This window comes from Trachypithecus francoisi, unplaced genomic scaffold (genome assembly GCF_009764315.1).
Source record: "Trachypithecus francoisi isolate TF-2019V2 unplaced genomic scaffold, Tfra_2.0 Lachesis_group14, whole genome shotgun sequence".
NCBI lineage: Eukaryota > Metazoa > Chordata > Mammalia > Primates > Cercopithecidae > Trachypithecus > Trachypithecus francoisi.
Window position 1 is genome coordinate 60,761,385 of NW_022681459.1, and position 18,954 is coordinate 60,780,338.

The 18,954-nt window shown below is 50.1% G+C and overlaps 1 protein-coding gene across 3 annotated transcripts in view; it reads right to left on the reverse strand.

Moving 5' to 3' along the window:
• Nucleotides 1–18,954, reverse strand: part of ZC3H7B (zinc finger CCCH-type containing 7B) — a 64,974-nt gene that overhangs the window by 42,972 nt on the left and 3,048 nt on the right. Inside the window, exons 2-3 of one of the 3 annotated variants that reach the window (XM_033233817.1) lie at nucleotides 18,712–18,877; nucleotides 110–168 (exon numbers count right to left, since the gene is read on the reverse strand). The exons of 1 other annotated variant lie outside the window; for it this stretch is intronic. In XM_033233817.1, coding sequence (XP_033089708.1) covers nucleotides 110–162 — 53 coding nt within the window. In that variant the 5' untranslated portion in view covers nucleotides 163–168; nucleotides 18,712–18,877. The remainder of the gene's footprint in view (nucleotides 1–109; nucleotides 169–18,711; nucleotides 18,878–18,954) is intronic. One more of the 3 variants, XM_033233816.1, reaches the window with a different exon arrangement.

Here is an 18,954-nt window from a genome sequence, read left to right on the forward strand (position 1 = left end):
TGGCAGTAAAGGCTCAGCAGCGAGAAAAGGGAGCGCTGGGAGAGTGTGGCTCTCAGAGAACCCACCCCTGCCCACCCAGCCGTCCAGCCCTGGCCACATGCAGGCTTACTGAATGAACTGCAGCCCCTTCTCGATGTCCGCCTTCCGTTTCTGCCTCTCCATCAGTCTCTGGGGGAGAGAGCACAGTCCATCAGTCAGCAAAGCGGGTTGCCGTCGGCCACCCCCACTTTGTGGGCCCTGAGATCGGGTGCTCTCACTCCCACTCTCATTCCCTTCCCCATGTCGGGAGGGGCGTCCCTGAGGGCGATGACCACCCTCAGGGCGGTGTCTTCCCCACCCACAGCCCCCTGGAGTCCTAGACTGTGTGGTGCCCTCAAGGGACAAGGGGCATAGAGGCCACCTGCCCTTTCCCACACAGGCTTGAGCTACAATACCTTACAGACACCCTCAAGTTCAAGGGAAAACTGTTTTTGTTTTTGTTTTTTTGGGGACAGAGTCTTCCTCTGTTACCCAGGCTGGAGTACAATGGTGCCATCTTGGCTCACTGCAACCTCCGTTTCCTGGGTTCAAGTGATCCTCTTGCCTCAGCCTCCCGAGTAGCTGGGATTACAGGAGCCCACCACCATGCCCAGCTAATTTTTGTATTTTTAGTAGAGACAAGGTTTCACCATGTTGGCCAGGCTGGTCTCGAACTCCTGACCTCAGGTCATTCATCTGTCTCGGCTTCTCAAAGTGCACGGATGACAGGCGTGAGAAACTGCGCCCGGCCCCCTTTTTTTTCTTTTTTCTCTTTTTTGAGATGGAGTCTCACTCTGTTGCCCTGACTGGAGTGCAGTGGCACGATCTCAGCTCACTGCAACTTCATCTCCTGGGTTCAAGTGATTCTCCTGCCTCAGCCTCTGGAGTAGCTGGGAATACAGGTGTGCAATACCACACACCTGGCTAATTTTTGTATTTTCTTTTTTTTTTTTTTTTTTTTGAGGCGGAGTCTCGCTCTGTCACCGGGACTGGAGTGCAGTGGCCGGATCTCAGGTCACTGCAAGCTCCGCCTCCCGGGTTCACTCCATTCTCCTGCCTCAGCCTCCCGAGTAGCTGGGACTACAGGCGCCTGCCACCTCGCCTGGCTAGATTTTGTATTTTTAGTAGAGACGGGGTTTCACCGTGTTAGCCAGGATGGTCTCGATCTCCTGACCTCGTGATCCGCCCGTCTCGGCCTCCCAAAGTGCTGGGATTACAGGCTTGAGCCTCCGCGCCCGGCCATTTTTGTATTTTCAGTAGAGACAGGGTTTCATTATGTTGCCCAGGCTGGTTTCAAACTCCTGACCTCAGGTTATCTGCCTGCTTTGGCCTCCCAGAGTGCTAGGATTACAGGTGTGAGCCACTGTGCCCAGCTGACAAAGGCTTTCTTTAGAACGTATGTTCTAGTGGAGAGGCACATGACAGTAAATATATCACATAGTACAGGAAGGATACACGCAATTAAGAAAAAATAATAAGATAGAGTGACAGGGTGCCATAATTCTGAGTAGTCTGAAAGGCCACTTTGATTTTTTTTTTAGCCAGAGACTCACTCTGCTGCCCAGGCTGGAGTGCAGTGGCATGATCTCAGCCCACTCCAACCTCCATCTCCCGGGTTCAAGAGATTCTTGTACTTCAGTCTCCCAAGTAGCTGGGATTACAAGCACTTGCCACCATGTCCGGCTACTTCTTGGTTTTGTTTTTTTTGTTTTAGTTTTTGTTTTTGAGAGGGAGTTCCGCTCTGTTGCCCAGGCTGGAGACCAGTGGCGCAATCTTGGCTCACTGCAACCTCCACCTCCCGGGTTCAAGCAATTCTCCTACCTCAGCCTCCTGGGTAGCTGGGACTACAGGCACGTGCCACCATGCCCTGCTAATTTTTTGTATTTTTAGTAGAGACGGGGTTTCACCGTGTTAGGCAGGATGGTCTCGATTTCCTGACCTTGTGATCTGCCTGCCTCGGCCTCCCAAAGTGCTGGGATTACAGGCGTGAGCCACCATGCCCGGCCTATTTTTTTGTATTTTTAGCAGAGACAGGGTTTCACCACATTGGCCAGGCTAGTCTCAAACGCCTGACCTCAAGTGATCCACCCATCTCAGCCTCCCAAAGTGTTGGAACTATAGGCATCAGCCACTGTGCCTGGCTCACTTTGACATTTGAATGGAGATCTACGTGTACGATGTGAGGAAGCCAGCCCTGTGGATACCTGGTGGGAAAGGGCTCTGGGCAGAGGGAACAGTGAGTGCAAAGGTCCTGAGGGAGGCGCCTTGTTGGTATATCTGAGAACGCGCAAGGAGGCTGGTAAGGATGGAGCAGAGTGGGCAGTGCGGAGGGTGGTGAATAAGGTCAGAGAGATTAGCAGGGAAGACCACATGTAGAAGTATTTTCATTTTCTTTTTTGAGACAGTTTCACTCTGTTGCCCAGAATGGCATGATCGCTGCAGCCTCAAATTCCTGGGCTCAAGGGATCCCCCCACTTCAGCCTCCCAAGTAGCTGAGATTACAGGCATGTGCCACCACGTCTCACTAACCTTTAAAATTTTTTGTAGAGACAAGGTCTTGCTATGTTGCCCAGGCTGGTCTTTTTTTTTTTTTTTTGAGACGGAGTCTTGCTCTGTCACCCAGGCTGGATTGCAGTGGCACGATCTTGGCTCACTGCACGCTCCGCCTCCTGGGTTCATGCCATTCTCCTGCCTCAGCCTCCTGCCTCAGCCTCCCGAGTAGCTGGGACTACAGGCACCTGCTACCACGCCCGGCTAAGTTTTTGTACTTTTAGTAGAGATGGGGTTTCATCATGTTAGCCAGGATGGTCTCAATCTCCTGACCTTGTGATCCGCCCACCTCGGCTTCCCAAAGTGCTGGGATTACAGGTGTGAGCCATCGCGCCTGGCCTTCCAGGCTGGTCTTAAACTCCTGGTCTCTAGTGATCCTCCCACCTCAGCCTCCTAAAGTGATGGGATGACAGGCATAAGCCACGCACAGCACCCAGCCCATAGAAGTTTTGTAGAGGGGCAGACTGTGGATTCCACCCCAAGGTAGAGGAGTCACAGGAGCTTTTGAACAAAAGAGCCATTCTATCTCTAGCTTTGCTCTACAAGAAAATGAATTGTCACTAAATAACCGAGATTTATTTAAATCTCACAACATCCCTATCAGGTAGAAAAAGAGTACTCTAAGAGGCTAGGAAAGTTATTCAAAGCCATGCAGTCAGCCTGGATCCTGGGTTCAATGACACTGTGGAGACAGGCATCAGGCAGCCTCATTAACAAGGCATCAGGAGACCAAAGGCCCCAGCCCTCCAGGCACCTAACACCCCACACCCTTCCCTTCTCTGGGAACAAAATTTCTTTGTTTTGAGATAGGGTCTCGCTCTGTTGCCCAGGATGGAGTGCAGTGATCTTGGTTCACTGCAGCCTCCATCTCCCGAGCTCAACTCATCTTCCCTGCTCAGCCTCCTGAGTAGCTGGGACCACCACACATGGCTAATTTTTGTATTTTTATTTTTTTTTAGAGATGGGGTTTTGCCACATTGCCCAGGCTGGTCTCGAACTCCTGGGCTCAAGAAATCCTCCCACCTGAGTCTCCCAAAGTACTGGGAATATAGGCCTGAGCCACCGCGCCCAGCCAGAAAATTCTTATAGGGAGGGTGTTACAGCCTGGATGTTTGTGCCCCCTCTCCCATTCATATGTTGAAGCCCTAAACCCTATATTTGGAGACAGGGCCCATACGGAGCTAATTAAGGTTAAATCAAGTTATGATTCAATATTTTGTTGGAGGCCGGGCGCGGTGGCTCAAGCCTGTAATCCCAGCACTTTGGGAGGCCGAGACGGGCGGATCACGAGGTCAGGAGATCGAGACCATCCTGGCTAACACGGTGAAACCTCGTCTCTACTAAAAGAATACAAAAAAACTAGCCGGGCGAGGTAGCGGGCGCCTGTAGTCCAGCTACTCGGGAGGCTGAGGCAGGAGAATAGCGTAAACCCGGGAGGCGGAGCTTGCAGTGAGCTGAGATCCGGCCATTGCACTCCAGCCTGGGTGGCAGAGCGAGACTCCGTTCAAAAAAAAAAAAAAAAAAAAAAAAAAATTTTGTTGGATGAATTCTCTCTCTGCACCACGTGGCCGCTGCCCAGGGATGGGGGAGGGATGTATTGGCAATTCAAGACTGGCTTTCTGGCCAGGCACGGTGGCTCATGCCTGTAATCTCAGCAATTTGGGAGGCCGAAGTGGGTGGATCACCTGAGGTCAGGAGTTCGAGACCACCCTGGCCAACGTGGTGAAACCCCATCTCTACCAAGAATATAAAAATTAGCTGGGGGCCAGGCGCAGTGGCTCATGCCTGTAATCTCAGCACTTTGGGAGGTCATGAGTTCAAGACCAGCCTGGCCAACATGGTGAAACCCTGTCTCTACTAAGAATACAAAAATTAAGTTAGCTGGGCATGGTGGCACGTGCCTATAATCCCAGCTACTCGGGAGGCTGAGACAGGAAAATCTCTTGAATCCGGGAGGCAGGGGTTGTAGGGAGCCAAGACTGTGCCATTGCACCCCAGCCTGGGCGACACAGCAAGACTCTTCTTGAAAAAGAAAAAAAAAAAAATTAGCTGAGCATGGTGGCACACGTTTGTAATCCCAGCTACTTGGGACGCTGAGGCAGGAGAATCACTTGAACCTGCGAGGCAGAGGATGCAGTGAGCCAAGATTGCGCCATTGCACTACAGCCTGGGTGACAGAGCAACTACTTGAGTCCAGGAATTTAAGGCCGCAGTGAACCTTGATTGTGCCACTGCACTCCAGCCTGGGCAACAGAGTGAGACCCTGTCTCAAAAAAAAAAAAAAAAAAATGTCCAGGCATGATGGCTCATGGCTGTAATTCCAGCACTTTGGGAGGCCAAGGCACATGGATCACCTGAGGTCAGGAGTTTGAGACCAGCCTGGTGAAACCTCGTCTCTACTAAAAATACAAAAATTAGCTGGGTGTGATGGCATGCACCTGTAATCTCAGCTTCTCGGGAGGGTGATACTGGAAAATTGCTTGAACCTGGGAGGTGGAGGCTGCAGTGAGCCGAAATCACGCCACTGCACTCCAGCCTGGGCAACAGAGCGAGACCCTGTTAAAAAACAAAACAAAACAAAACAGAAAAAACGGCCGGACGCGGTGGCTCACACCTATAATCCCAGCACTTTGGGAGGCCGAGGCAGGCGGATAACCTGAGGTCGAAGTTCGAGACCAGCCTGACCAACATGGAGAAACCCTGTCTCTACTAAAAATACAAAATTAGCTGGGCATGGTGGCGCATCCCTATAATCCCAGCTACTCAGGAGGCTGAGGCAGGAGAATTGCTTGAACCCAGGAGGTAGAGGTTGTGGTGAGCCAAGATTGTGCCACTGTACTCCAGCCTGGGCGACAAGAGGCAAAGGGGAAACTCCGTCTCAAAATCAACAACAACAACAAAAAACTATTTGGATGGAATGAATGTATTTCGTATGTGATAAGATCGTGAATTTGGGGGGATGGAGGGTAGAATGTTATAGACTGAATGTCTGTGTCTACCCCAAATTCATATGCTGAAGCTCTAATCCCAAATGTGACTATATTTGAAGATAGGGCCTATACGGAAGTATCTGTAATTAAGGTTAAATGAGGGCATAAGGGTAGGACCCTGATCCAACAGGATTACTGTCCTTATAAGAGACACCAGAGAGCTGCTCTTTCTCTGTCTCCTCCCTTGCACGCACCAAAGAAAGGCCATGTGAGGACACAGAGAGGTCTGTAAGCCAGAAAGAGAGCCCTCACCAGAAATCAAACAGGCTGGCACACTGACTAGGACTCCCAGTCTCCAAAACTGTAAAGAAATAAATTTCTGTTGTTTAGGCCACTCAGTCTATGGTATTTTGATATGGCAACCTATGCAGACTAATACAGTGGTTAAAAGGTCATTTATTCTCAAAGAGGGAGGTATGGCTGGGCTTAGTGGCTCATACCTGTAATTGGGAGGCTGAGGTGGGAGAATCGCTTGAGCCCAGGAGTTCGAAACCAGCCCAGGCAACATAGCAAGACTCCATCCCTACAGAAAAAAAAAAAACAAAAACCTACAAATTAGCTGGATATAGTGGTACATGCCTGTATTCTCCTCTACTCAGGAAGCTGTGCCGGAAGGATTGTTTGTGCCCAGGACATCAAGGATGCACTGAGCCGAGATTGTGCCACTTGCACCCTAGCACTCTAGTACGTGCGTGTGGAAGGTGTCCCTAGTTGTGACATCGGGGCTCACCAGCCCACCTCTCACTTGCCTCCCCACTGTCTGGCCAGCCTGGGCAACCAAGTGAGACCCTGTCTCAAAGGACAAAAAGAAAGGGAGGTGAGCATCTTGAAAGCGTGTGTCAGGCATGACTCAGAGAAGGCACCTGGTAGAGGAGCAAGAAGCATGTAGGCCAAACAAACCTCCAGGATCAGATTTTTTTTATTTTTATTTTATTTTATTTTTTATTTTTGGAGACAGGGTCTTGCCTGTATTTTTAAGTAATAATAATGATTGGCCGGGCGTGGTGACTCACCCCGGTAATCCCAGCACTTTGGGAGGCCAAGGCGGGCAGATCACGAGGTCAGGAGTTTGAGACCAGCCTAGCCAATATGGTGAAACCCTTCTCTACTAAAAATATAAAAATTATCCAGGCATGGTGGCGGAGGCCTATAGTCCCAGCTACTCGGGAGGCTGAGGCAGAAGAATCACTTGAACCCAGGAGGCAGCGGTTGCAGTGAGCCAAGATTGTGCCACTGCACTCTAGCCTGGGTGACAAAGCAAGACTCCGTCTCAAAAAATACAATAAAAGGCCGGGCGCAGTGGCTCAAGCCTGTAATTCCAGCACTTTGGGAGGCCGAGATGGGCGGATCATGTCAGGAGATCGAGACCATCCTGGCTAACATGGTGAAACCCCGTCTCTACTAAAAAAATACCAAAAAAACTAGCCGGGCGTGGTGGCAGACGCCTGTAGTCCCAGCTACTCGGGAGGCTGAGGCAGGAGAATGGCGTAAACCTGGGAGGCGGAGCTTGTAGTAAGCTGCGATCCGGCCACTGCACTCCAGCCTGGGTGACAGAGCGAGACTCGGTCTCAAAAAAAAAAAAACAATAAAATAAAAATAATAATGATTATGGGCCGCACGTGGTGACTCACGCCTGTAATCCCAGCACTTTGGCAGGCGAAGTGGGAACATCACTTGATCCCAGGAGTTCAAGATCAGCCTGGGCAACACAGTGAGACCCCGTCTCAAAAATAAAAAATAGGCTGGGTGCGGTGGCTCATGCCTGTAATCCCAGCACTTTGGGAGGCGAAAGTGGGAGGATCACTTGAGGTCAGGAGTTCGAGACCAGCCTGGCCATCATGGCGAAATCCTGTCTCTCCTAAAAATACAAAAAGTAGCCAGGCTTGGTGGCGCTTGCCTATAGTCCCAGCTACTCGGAAGGCTGAGGCAGAAGAATTGCTTGAACCCGGGAGGTGGAGGTTGCTGTGAGCTGAGATCGTGCCACTGCACTCCAGCCTGGGCAACAGAGCAAGACTCTGTCTCAAAAAATCAATAAATAAAATAAAATAAAAATAAAAATAAAAAAGGGGAAAGAACATAGAAAGGAAATTCACAGGAAAATAAATCATTAGGATACTCAAACTCACTGATTAAAAAAATATGCCAGTTGGGCGCGGTGGCTGACGCCTGTAATCCTAGCACTTTGGGAGGCTGAGGCGGGTGGATCACAAGGTCAGGAGATCAAGACCATCCTGGCTAACATGGTGAAACCCAGTTTCTACTAAAAATACAAAAAAATTAGCAGGGCATGGTGGCGGGCGCCTGTAGTCCCAGGTACTCAGGAGGCTGAGGCAGGAGAATGGCGTGAGCCCAGGAGGCGGAGCTTGCAGTGAGCGGAGATGGCACCACTGCACTCCAGCCTGGGCGACAGAGCAAGACTCCATCTCAAAGAAAGAAAGAAAAAAAAAAAAAAGTCTGACTCAAAACATTACCTGCTTCTGGTACTGCCCCACCTGGTTTTTTATGTGAGAAAACAAACTCCCATTTTGAGCTAGGAATTCTGTTGCTTCCAGCCAAAAATCTTCCAAATGCTAAAATGTCCTTTCACTTTGACCTAGAAATTTCACTTCCAAGAATTTAATCTATGAAAATCCCTGTACATGTACTCAATTAATTTGCATAGGGATGTAGTATGATTATAATTGTTTTGTTTTTGAGACAGGGTCTCTGTCGCCCAAGCTGGAGGTCACTTCAACCTTGACCTCCCAGGCTCAAGCGATCCTCCCACCTCAGCCCCCCAAGTAGCTGGGACCACAGGCACGCACCACCACCCCTAGCTAATTTTTTTGTATTTTTTGTAGAGACAGTGTTTCACTACATTGCTCAGGCTGGTCTTGAACTTCTGGCCTCAAGGAATCTACCCACCTCAGCCTCTCAGAGTGCTGGGATTACAAGTGTGAGCCACCACGACCAGCCAGGGATGTATTATTATTATTCATTATCATTATTTTAGAGGCAGGGTCTCACTGTATCACCCAGGCTGGAGTGCAGTGGCTCCATCATGGCTCATTTCAGCCTTGACCTCCTCAGCTAAAGTAATCCTCCCACCTCAGCTTCCCCAAGTAGCTGGGACTACAGGTGTAGGACGTATTATTATTATTATTATTACTTTAAGACAGAGTCTCACTCCGTTGCCCAGGCTGTAGTGCAGCGGCACAATCTCAACTCATTGCAGCCTCAGCCTCCCAAAAAGCTGGGACTATAGGCATGTGCCACCATGCCCAGCTAATTTTTTGTAGGTTTTTTTTTTTTTTGAGACGGAGTCTTGCTCTGTCGCCCGGGCTGGAGTGCAGTGGCTGGATCTCAGCTCACTGCAAGCGCCGCCTCCCGGGTTTACGCCATTCTCCTGCCTCAGCCTCCCGAGTAGCTGGGACTACAGGCGCCCGCCACCTCGCCTGGCTAGTTTTTTGTATTTTTTTAGTAGAGACGGGGTTTCACCGTGTTAGCCAGGAGGATGGTCTCGATCTCCTGACCTAGTGATCCGCCCGTCTCGGCCTCCCAAAGTGCTGGGATTACAGGCTTGAGCCACCGCGCCCGGCCAATTTTTTGTATTTTTTGTAGAGACAAGGTTTCACCACGTGGTCCAGGCTGGTGTTGAACACCTGGACTCAGGCGATCTGCCCGCCTCAGCCTCCCAAAGTGCTGGAATTAGAGGCATGAGCCACTACGCCCAGATAGGATGTATTTTTTTTTTTTTTTTTGAGACGGAGTCTCGCTCCGTCACCCAGGCTGGAGTGCAGTGGCGCCATCTTGGCTCAGTGCAAGCTCCGCCTTCCGGGTTCACGCCATTCTCCTGCCTCAGCCTCCCGAGGATGTATTATTTTTAAGAGTAAGTGAAAAACTAGAAGGTGAAAAACTTAATGTCTACCACTAAAGGATTAACTTGATTAATTAATTAAATTATACTATATCCATAGCAGGGAATACAATGCAGCTATTGAATCTATATGTATTGTCATGGAGATGCCTCCGTGCATGGTTGAGGAACAAAAAAAGAAGCATATTTCTCTGTTAGAGGCTCTTCTCACTCTGCCTAGGTCTCAAGACCAACATTCCCAAGCTTCCATTTAAGGGACAATGCTCCTGCTCTCTTCACTACCCGCTCCCAAGATGAGCTCTTACATTTCATGATAACATGACTCATGTTAATGACTCACCTATCTCTTCCTCCTGCCAGGCCCACCCCTCCCCAGTATTTCAGCCTCAGATCTCTCTTTTTTTTTTGAGAAGGAGTCTCGCTCTGTCGCCCAGGCTGGAGTGCAGTGGTGCCATCTCAGTTCACTGCAAGCTCCACCTCCTGGGCTAACGCCATTCTCCTGCCTCAGCCTCCCGAGTAGCTGGGACTACAGGCACCCGCCACCATGCCCGGCAACTTTTTTTGTATTTTTAGTAGAGATGGGGTTTCACCCTTTTAGCAAGGATGGTCTCGATCTCCTGACCTCGTGATCCGCCCGCCTCGGCCTCCCAAAGTGCTGGGATTACAAGCGTGAGCCACTGCGCCCGGCCAGATCTCTTATCTTCTGGGTAGTGGTACCTGGAAGTCCAACATCTAGGCTGCCTATGACTTCCATGCCTTTCTTAATCCTGGGCCCTCTACCTGGAATGCCTCTGCCACACACACCTTCCCAACTCCTACTCATCCTTCAAGACCCAACTTAGATGCCTCTGTGTTCAAAGTCCTCTTTGGTGCCATCTCAGCTGGATTGGGTGTTTCTCCAACTGAACACATTATAAACTGAACTCAATGTCTTCTCCCCAATCCTACTCCTCTTCCATTATTCCCTGACTATTCACAGCTCTGAGCATCATCCTGTTCTCAGCCAACCCCCAGTTTCTTCCACCTTTACCTCATAAATATTTCCCCACCTTGCAGTCCCTCATATCCTCTCCACAAGCATGGCTCTCTCTCTGGTCCTCAACATCTCTTGCCAAGTTTCCAATAGACCCCCTCCAATATGCTCCCATTTAGTGGTCAGGGATATCTGTGTAATGCATACGCCAACGTCACTTCCCCGCTCAAAACCCAAGTGCACGCATGCACGCATACACATGAATGAATGCAGGCTGGAAAAAAAAAAAAAAAAGGTGAGACCGGGCACGGTGACTCATGTTTATAATTCCAGCACTTTGGGAGGCCGAGGCGGGCGGATCACTTGAGGTCAGGAGATCGAGACCACAGTGAAACCCCGTCTCTACTAAAAATACAACAATTAGCTGGGTGTGGTGGTACGTCCCTGTAATCCCAGCTACTCAGAAGGCTGAGGCAGGAGAATCGCTTGAACCAGGGAGTCGGAGGTTTCAGTGAGCCAAGATCATGCCACTGCACTCCAGCCTGGCAACAGAGTGAGACTCCGTCTCAGAGAAAAAAAAAAAAAAGAGAGAGAAAAGAAATTAGGGGAGTTCCATTAGACTGCTAGATTTGGTGTTTTAATTGATACTATAATCCAGGAGAACTGCCTTCCTCTGTAAACCTGCATATTTCACTTTATACTTTTTCTTTTTTTTTTTTTTGAGACAGAGTCAGACTCTGTCACCCAGGCTGGAGTGCAGTGGCACGATCCGGGCTCACTGCAACCTCTGCCTCCTAGGTTCAAGCAATTCTCCTGCCTTAGCCTCCCAAGTAGCTGGGATTACAGGAACCCGCCACCATGCCCAGTTAATTTTTTATTTTTAGTAGAGATGGGGTTTCGCTATGTTGGCCAGGCTGATCTCGAACTCCTGGCCTCAAGTGATCCGCCCGCCTCGGCTTCCCAAAGTGCTGGGATTACAGATGTGAGCCACCACGCCTGGCCTATACCTTTTGTTTTTGAGACAGGGTCCTGCTCTGCCACCTAGGCTGTAGTGCAGTGGCGGGATCTCAGCTCACTGCAGCCTCCACCTCCTGGGCTCCAGCAATCATTTCACCTTTGGCGTCCTGAGTCGCTGGAACCGCAGGCACGCTACACCATGCCTGGCTAATTTTTTGTATATTTTGTAGAGACAGGGTTTTGCCATGTTGCCTAGGCTGGCACTTTATACATTTAAAAACATGGCAGGTCTGAAAAGATTTAGAAACCCTATTCTAATGAATCATATTATTTATCCACCCAGTCATATCAAAGGTAGGTGCTTGTTACCCCACTTTTCACAGAAAAGTGAAGCATGGTGGGGATCTGTGACTTGTCCAAGGCCACATTGTTGCTGAGGAAGAAAGCTGGAGCTACTGGCAGGGCTCCCGGCTCCAGGAATGAATGTGAAATGGCAACCTGCAGCTTGTGTTCTTGTCAACTGGCTCACCTTGAACAGAAACCAAAGTTCAGGAAACTTCCCCAGACCTCCCCAACTCCCTGGTCCCTGTCCCACAAACTAAACTAAGAGTCAGTAGCAAAGCACACTCCTTTTTCCGCCGGCAGCATTCTGGTTACAAAGGGTTTCTACTTTCATAATCTTGTCTTACCCTGCCAACAACTTGGGGCCAAACTGCACAGGAATGGTTCAAACCCACATCTCTGTCTCCAGGGGGCCTGGGCTCCAGCTGCTTCTTTTTTTTCTTTTTTTTTTTTTGAGACAGAGTCTTGCTCTGACGCCCAGGCTAGAGGGAAGTGGCTCGATCTCAGCTCAGTGCAACCTCCACCTCCAAGGTTCAAGCGATTCTCCTGTCTCAGCCTCCAAATAGCTGGGACTACAGGCATGAGCCACCATGTTAAGCTAATTTTTTTGTATTTTTAGTAGAGACGGGTTTCACCATGTTGGCAAGGCTGGTCTTGAACTCCTAACTTCAAGTGATCCGCACACCTCGACCTTCCAAAGTGCCAAGATTACAGGCGTGAGCGACTGCATCCAGCCCTGCTCCAGCTTCTTCATTAAGACCCACCAGATGTGGTGCTTAAAGTGAGATGCTTAAAATATACCAACTCCTTGGCCGAGTGCAATGGCCCACGCCTGTAATCCTAGCACTTTGGGAGGTCGAGGTGGGCGAATCACAAGGTCAGAAGATTGAGACCATCCTGGCTAACACAGCGAAACCCTGTCTCTACTAAAAATACAAAAAAATTAGCCGGGTGTGGTGGCAGGCACCTGTAGTCCCAGCTACTCAGGAGGCTGAGGCAGGAGAATGGCATGAACCCGGGAGGCGCAGGCTATGGTGAACTGAGATCGTGCCACTGCACTCCAGACTGGGTGACAGAGTGAGACTCCAAAAAAAAAACTCCCTTTTTAAAACAGTAACAGAAGGTCATTGTAAAAGCTTTGGAAATTATAGGCAAGTATTAAAAAAATAAGCCAGAGTTGGCCGGGCGCGGTGGCTCAAGCCTGTAATCCCAGCACTTTGGGAGGCCGAGACGGGCGGATCACGAGGTCAGGAGATCGAGACCATCCTGGCTAACACAGTGAAACCCCGTCTCTACTAAAATATACAAAAAATTAGCCGGGTGAGATGGCGGGCACCTGTAGTCCCAGCTACTCGGGAGGCTGAGGCGAGAGAATGGCGTAAACCCGGGAGGCGGAGCTTGCAGTGAGCTGAGATCCGGCCACTGCACTCCAGCCTGGGCGACAGAGCGAGACTCCGTCTCAAAAAAAAAAAAAAAAAAAAATAAGCCAGAGTCACCCAGAGGCCCATAGCTCAGAGTGACTGTCTAACACTGCGCGTACCCTGTTCCTCTTGAGCAGTTAGTCACTGCTCCTACTCCCAGGGAGCTTGAAAATCCTTGTGGCATCAAGATAGTTTCCAGCGCTGCTCTGCTTGCTTTGGTGCCTGGTGCTGACAGGGAGGCAGGCTGGGCCATGCAATCCACCAGCCCTGGGTTCAAATCCCAGCACTGTCCCACACTGGCTTTCAGGGCACTTCCTTGAGCCTCAGTTTTGTCATTTGGGGGAGAGGGATGATGATACACACCTGACAAGACAATTTTGCAGATCCACCTGGTGTGCTTCCCCCAGAAGGGGTCAGAAATTCATGTTTCTGCTGAAATGGGTGCTGTAGAGAGCACTCACTACAGACATAATTATCCTGTAAGTTTTCAGTCAGTCAATGTTGATTTTTCTTTGCAGTTTCCCTGCCCAGTCGTGGGCTGTCTGGCAAGGGCTATTCTGTGGCCAACCTGCTACTATTATTTATTTATTCAGCAAATAACCATGAAGCACTTTTAGTGCAAGGGGACCTACCAGGGGCTAAGGGAACATGGTTAATAAAGTCCTTTCCCTGGTGGAGCTTGTCATCCATGGGCAGGAAGACAAATAAACCAGCATGAAATGCACACGACAAGTAAAAATAGAGATCAGAGTCACAAGGAAGCTGAAGCAGGAAGCGTGGCATGGAGTGATGGAAAGTACACTGGGGCGGGCACAGTGGTTCATGCCTGTAATCCCAGCACTTTGGGAGGCCGAGGTGGGCGGATCACTTGAGGCCAGGAGTTCAAGACCAGCCTGGTCAACATGGTGAAACCCCATCTCTACTAAAAATACAAAAATTAGGCCGGGTGTGGTGGTGGGCATCTGTAATCCCAGCTACTCAGGAGGCTAAGGCAGGAGAATCACTTGAACCCAGGAGGTCAAGTTTGCAGTGAGCCGAGATCATACCACTGCACTCCAGCGAGACTGTCTCAAAACAAGAAAAAAAGAAAGAAAGCAGACTGGGAGTTTAAGGAAGACCGTTAGGGGGAAGCTAGCATTTAAGAGAGACAGGGAGCCAGTCATGGAAGACAGGAGGTAGGGTAAGAGGACACCTACCTAGCAGGGGACAGGGCACAGGCAATGGCCCCGAGGTGGGAACAAGCTGATAATGTTCCAGGAAAACTCAGAAGGCCAGCATGGCTGCAGCGCCCGAGTGAGGGCAAGCCACGTGGGAGGCAAAGTGCAAGGGGCAGACAAGGCTGGTCCCAGAGCCACTCACAGGCCATGCCGGAAGCCAGGGCTGTGTTTTGCGTGTGTCAGGAAACTGCAGGAGACTTTTCAGCAGAAGAGTGACAGGAGCTTATTTATTTTGCAAGAAGATCCTTTGGCTACTGCAGGGAGGATACTGGGAGATTGGTTACGAGGCTACTGCAGTAGTCCAGGCCTGGATCAAGGCAGACAATGAAGAAGATTCAGGAATATTCTGAAGGCTATTAAATGATCACAACTGCAACCGCTGCCACAGATTTGACTGGATCAGTACGGCCATTTCACAGAAAAGGAGACAGAAGCCAAGAATGACAAAATAATCGTGCCTCCATCATACAGCCAGCATGAACAGGAGTTGGGAATGAAATTCAGGACTTTGGGCTCCCTGCCCTGCGTTCCTCAGCCTGTGGAGGGAGAGGGATGACACAGGGATGCTCCAGGGAGCAAGAGCATAGCTGAACCAGGGCGACCTCTGAAAACCCCAGGAGGGCCAGAGCCCCCACCTTCCCTGCAGCCCTCACAGGAAGTGCTCAAGGAATGATCATCAGCTGACCCCAGCACTTTAGTAACACAAACCAATCAGAAGACACAGTTCTTGGTCTCAGGGACTCCAATACCCTGTTCCCCTCCCGAACCACAGTGTGGACTGGGTAGGAAGAGCAGTGCGGGGGTGATGCCTCAGTCTTTTTCTTCTGAAAATCAGGGACACCTCTTACCTTACCTCGAAAGACTGTCATGACAATGAATGAGAGACTGTGGACACAGCAGGACACAAATGGTGGTGGCAGTTAGGATTTCCAAACTGGTAAGAAAAGAGCTTCGAGGAAACTGGAAGTAACTTGAAGGCTGTCTCCTGCATGGCAGCTAAGACCTTGGACACCAGATGGCTTCATGTGACTCCCTTCTCTACCTCAGCTGTGTGATCTCGGAAGTGTTACTTAGTCTTTCTGAGCCTTAGGCTCCTCATCTACAAGATGGGGCTGCCAGTGATTGCTCCGGCCTTGAAGAGCTGTTAAGTGGATTCAATAAGAGAAGGCATAGGAAATGTCAAGCACGATGCTGGTATACAGCGGTGTTAACTATATGGGGGCTGCTGGTATATGGCTGTTATATGCTGCTATATGGGTGATCGTATCCCCACGATCACCACCAAGCTCATGTCTCAGCCTCTGATGCTGAGGAGCTGTGATGCTGCAGAACTGAAGTTACCAGATGTTTCTTAAGGGAACAAGGGTTCTGAATGCAGGAATGTCCCTCCCTCTGGGCCTCCATAGCCTGGTGGGGAGACAGCACCAACACAACCAACACGGCACCAATATAACCAACACGCCTGCAAAGAAACAGTCTCCCTGGGGGGAATGAACTCGGTGGGAAGGAGTCTGTAGCTGGTGCTGACAGACGAAGGAAAACGAGCTTGTTTTCCAGGGGCCATGAAATGTGATGAAAGGAGCTGACTTCAGGCCCAGCATGGTGCCTCATGCCTATAATCCCAGCACTTGGGAGGCCAAGGCGGGTGGATCACGAGGTCAGGAGTTCGAGGCCAGTCTGACCAACATGGTGAAACACCATCTCTACTAAAAATACAAAAAAAAAAAAAAAAAAATTAGCTGGGTATGGTGGCACGTGCCTGTAATCCCAGCTACTTGGGAGGCTGAAACAGGAGAACTGCTCAAACCTGGGAGGCAGAGGTTGCAGTGAGCCAAGATTACACCACTGCACTCCAGCCTGGGTGACAGAGGGAGACTCTGTCTCAAAAAAAAAGAAAGGAGCTGACTTCTGTGCAGGCTCCTGGGAGCTGACGCACAGCCCATCATCAGCCCAAGCTGAGCCTGCAGCTTGGAGCTGCAGCACCTCCACACCCTGCTGTCTGAATAACCTCGGGTCTCCCCTGAGGCTCCTTCCCAGGCCCACACCAGGCCAGCTCCAGAGCCAGACATCCTGGGTTGGCTCTGCAGGTCTGCCCCTTGCGCACTTCACAGAATCTCTCTATGCCACAGTTTCTTCACCTGTAAAATGGGGATAATTATAGTGCCTCCCTAGAGGGCTGCTGAAAGAATTAAATAAAGTCTGGGCGCGGGGACTCACGCCTGTAAACCCAGCACTTTGGGAGGCTGAGGAGGGTCGATCACTTGAGATCAGGAGTCCAAGACCAGCCTGGCCAACATGGCGAAACCCCATCTCTATTGAAAATACAAAAATTAGTTGGGCATGGTGGTGGACACCTGTAATCCCAGCTACTCGGGAGGCTGAGGCAGGAGGATCACTTGAACCCAGGAGGCAGAGGCTACAGTGAGCCGAGATTGCCCCATTGTACTCCAGCCTGGACCACAAGAGCAAAACTCCATCTCAAAATAAATAAATAAATAATAAATAAGCTAATTTAGGAAACAGGACTTGCAACAGGGCCTAGAGGATTGCTGGTCCAGTGATTGCTAAATTAATACAAATTTTTAAACACTTCTAGCTCCTTTCATCTGAGTTTCTTATCCTAATCTCCAGGCATGCGTTATCATCAAATATCATCAAATCTCAGGGCTCCTTTTTAGAAGGGGAAACTGAGGCCCAGAGAATCAAAAGGATCACGATGGCAGAGCCTGACTTGAACTCAAAGTCATATATATGCCCACTAGCCTGTGGCTGTACCAGGTGACCTGTTCTTCTTTATACATCCCTGCCTTTGTCTATCTCAATGCCTCTGCTTAGAACACCCTTTCTCTGGCTTTTCAGCCTATCTTTCAGATGTTCAAATGGCACTTCTAGGAAGACCTTCCACTCTTGGGCAAAATAAACCTTCCTCCTCTACGATGGGGCATAATTCAATTTGACAACACAATGGCTGAGTGTGTCATCCTGGCACTGCCTCTGGGGCTGGAGGCACAGAGGGTGAATCAGACCCACTTCCTGTCCTTGGGAAGCTCACATGAATGGTCCATATCTATCTCATCCCAAGCTCCAAGCTCCCCCAGGTTGCTGAGCCAGCACCTAGCAGGCACTAAGGAACCAAACTTGCTCAAATCCCCACGCTCAGGGACCGGTCCTCCTTCCACTGCCATTCTGCTTTCTGCAGTTAGAAACCTATTGAGAGTGCTTTCACTGGGCCAGCCCCGCGGGGCCCTGGGACATAGAGCCAGTTTAGGAGAACTCCCTAGTCTTGGGGAGCCTGCTGACAGTGCTACCCTAGTTGCATTTGCTAATTCAGACCATCTGGTCTCTTTTTGTTTTTTGAGATGGAGTTTCACTCTGTCGCCCAAGCTGGAGTGCAGTGGCATGATCTTGTCTCATTGCAACCTCCACCCCCCAGGTTCAAGAGATTCTCCTGCCTCAGCCTCCCAAGTAGCTGGGATTACAGGCACCCAACACCATGCCCAGTTAATTTTTTTTTTTTTTTTTTTTTTTTTTTGAGGCGGAGTCTTGCTCTGTCCCCCGGACTGGAGTGCAGTGGCCAGATCTCAGCTCACTGCAAGCTCCGCCTTCCGGGTTTACGCCATTCTCCTGCCTCAGCCTCCCGAGTAGCCGGGACTACAGGCGCCCGCCACCTCGCCCGGCTAGTTTTTTTTTTTTTGTATTTTTAGTAGAGACGGGGTTTCACCGAGTTAGCCAGGATGGTCTTGATCTCCTGACCTCGTGATCCGCCCGTCTCGGCCTCCCAAAGTGCTGGGATTACAGGCTTGAGCCACCGCGCCCGGCTTTTTTTTTTTTTTTTTGAGACAGAGTCTCACTCTGTCACGAGGCTGGAGTGCAGTGATGCAATGTTGGCTCACTGCAACCTCCGCCTCCCGGGTTCAAGCGATTCTCCTGCCTCAGCCTCCTAAGTAGCTGGGATTATAGGTATGCACCGCCACACCCAGCTAATTTTTGTACTTTTAGTAGAGGCGGGGTTTCACCATGTTGGCCAGGATAGTCTCAATCTCTTGACCTCGTGATCCGCCTGCCTCGGCCTCCCAAAGTGCTGGGATTACAGGCATGAGCCATCGCAGCCGGCCAATTTTTGTGTTTTTAGTGGAGACTGCGTTTCACCATGTTGCCAGATCTGGTCTTGAACTCGTGACCTCAAGTGATCAGCTTGCCTCGGCTTCCCAAAGTGCTGGGATTACAGGCATGAGCCATCGCAGCCGGCCAATTTTTGTGTTTTTAGTGGAGACTGCGTTTCACCATGTTGCCAGATCTGGTCTTGAACTCGTGACCTCAAGTGATCAGCTTTTGCCTCGGCTTCCCAAAGTGCTGGGATTACAGGCCAGTCCCTGATGTTGCTTACGTATCTGAGAGGAAGGTGGTGCAGAGGTCAGGAGCACACTCAAGAGTCAAGAAGGCCTGGATTCAAATCCTGCAGATTGACCTTGGGCTGGGCAACACAAATCCTGTGTGCCTCAATTTCTTCATCTGTGAAATGGAGATTACAGTGCCTACCCCTCATGGAGCTACTAAAACAATTACAGAGAATGTAAGTCAACCTTCCAGCACAGAAGCAAACCCACCCTGGCAAGCCTCCCCATTCTTT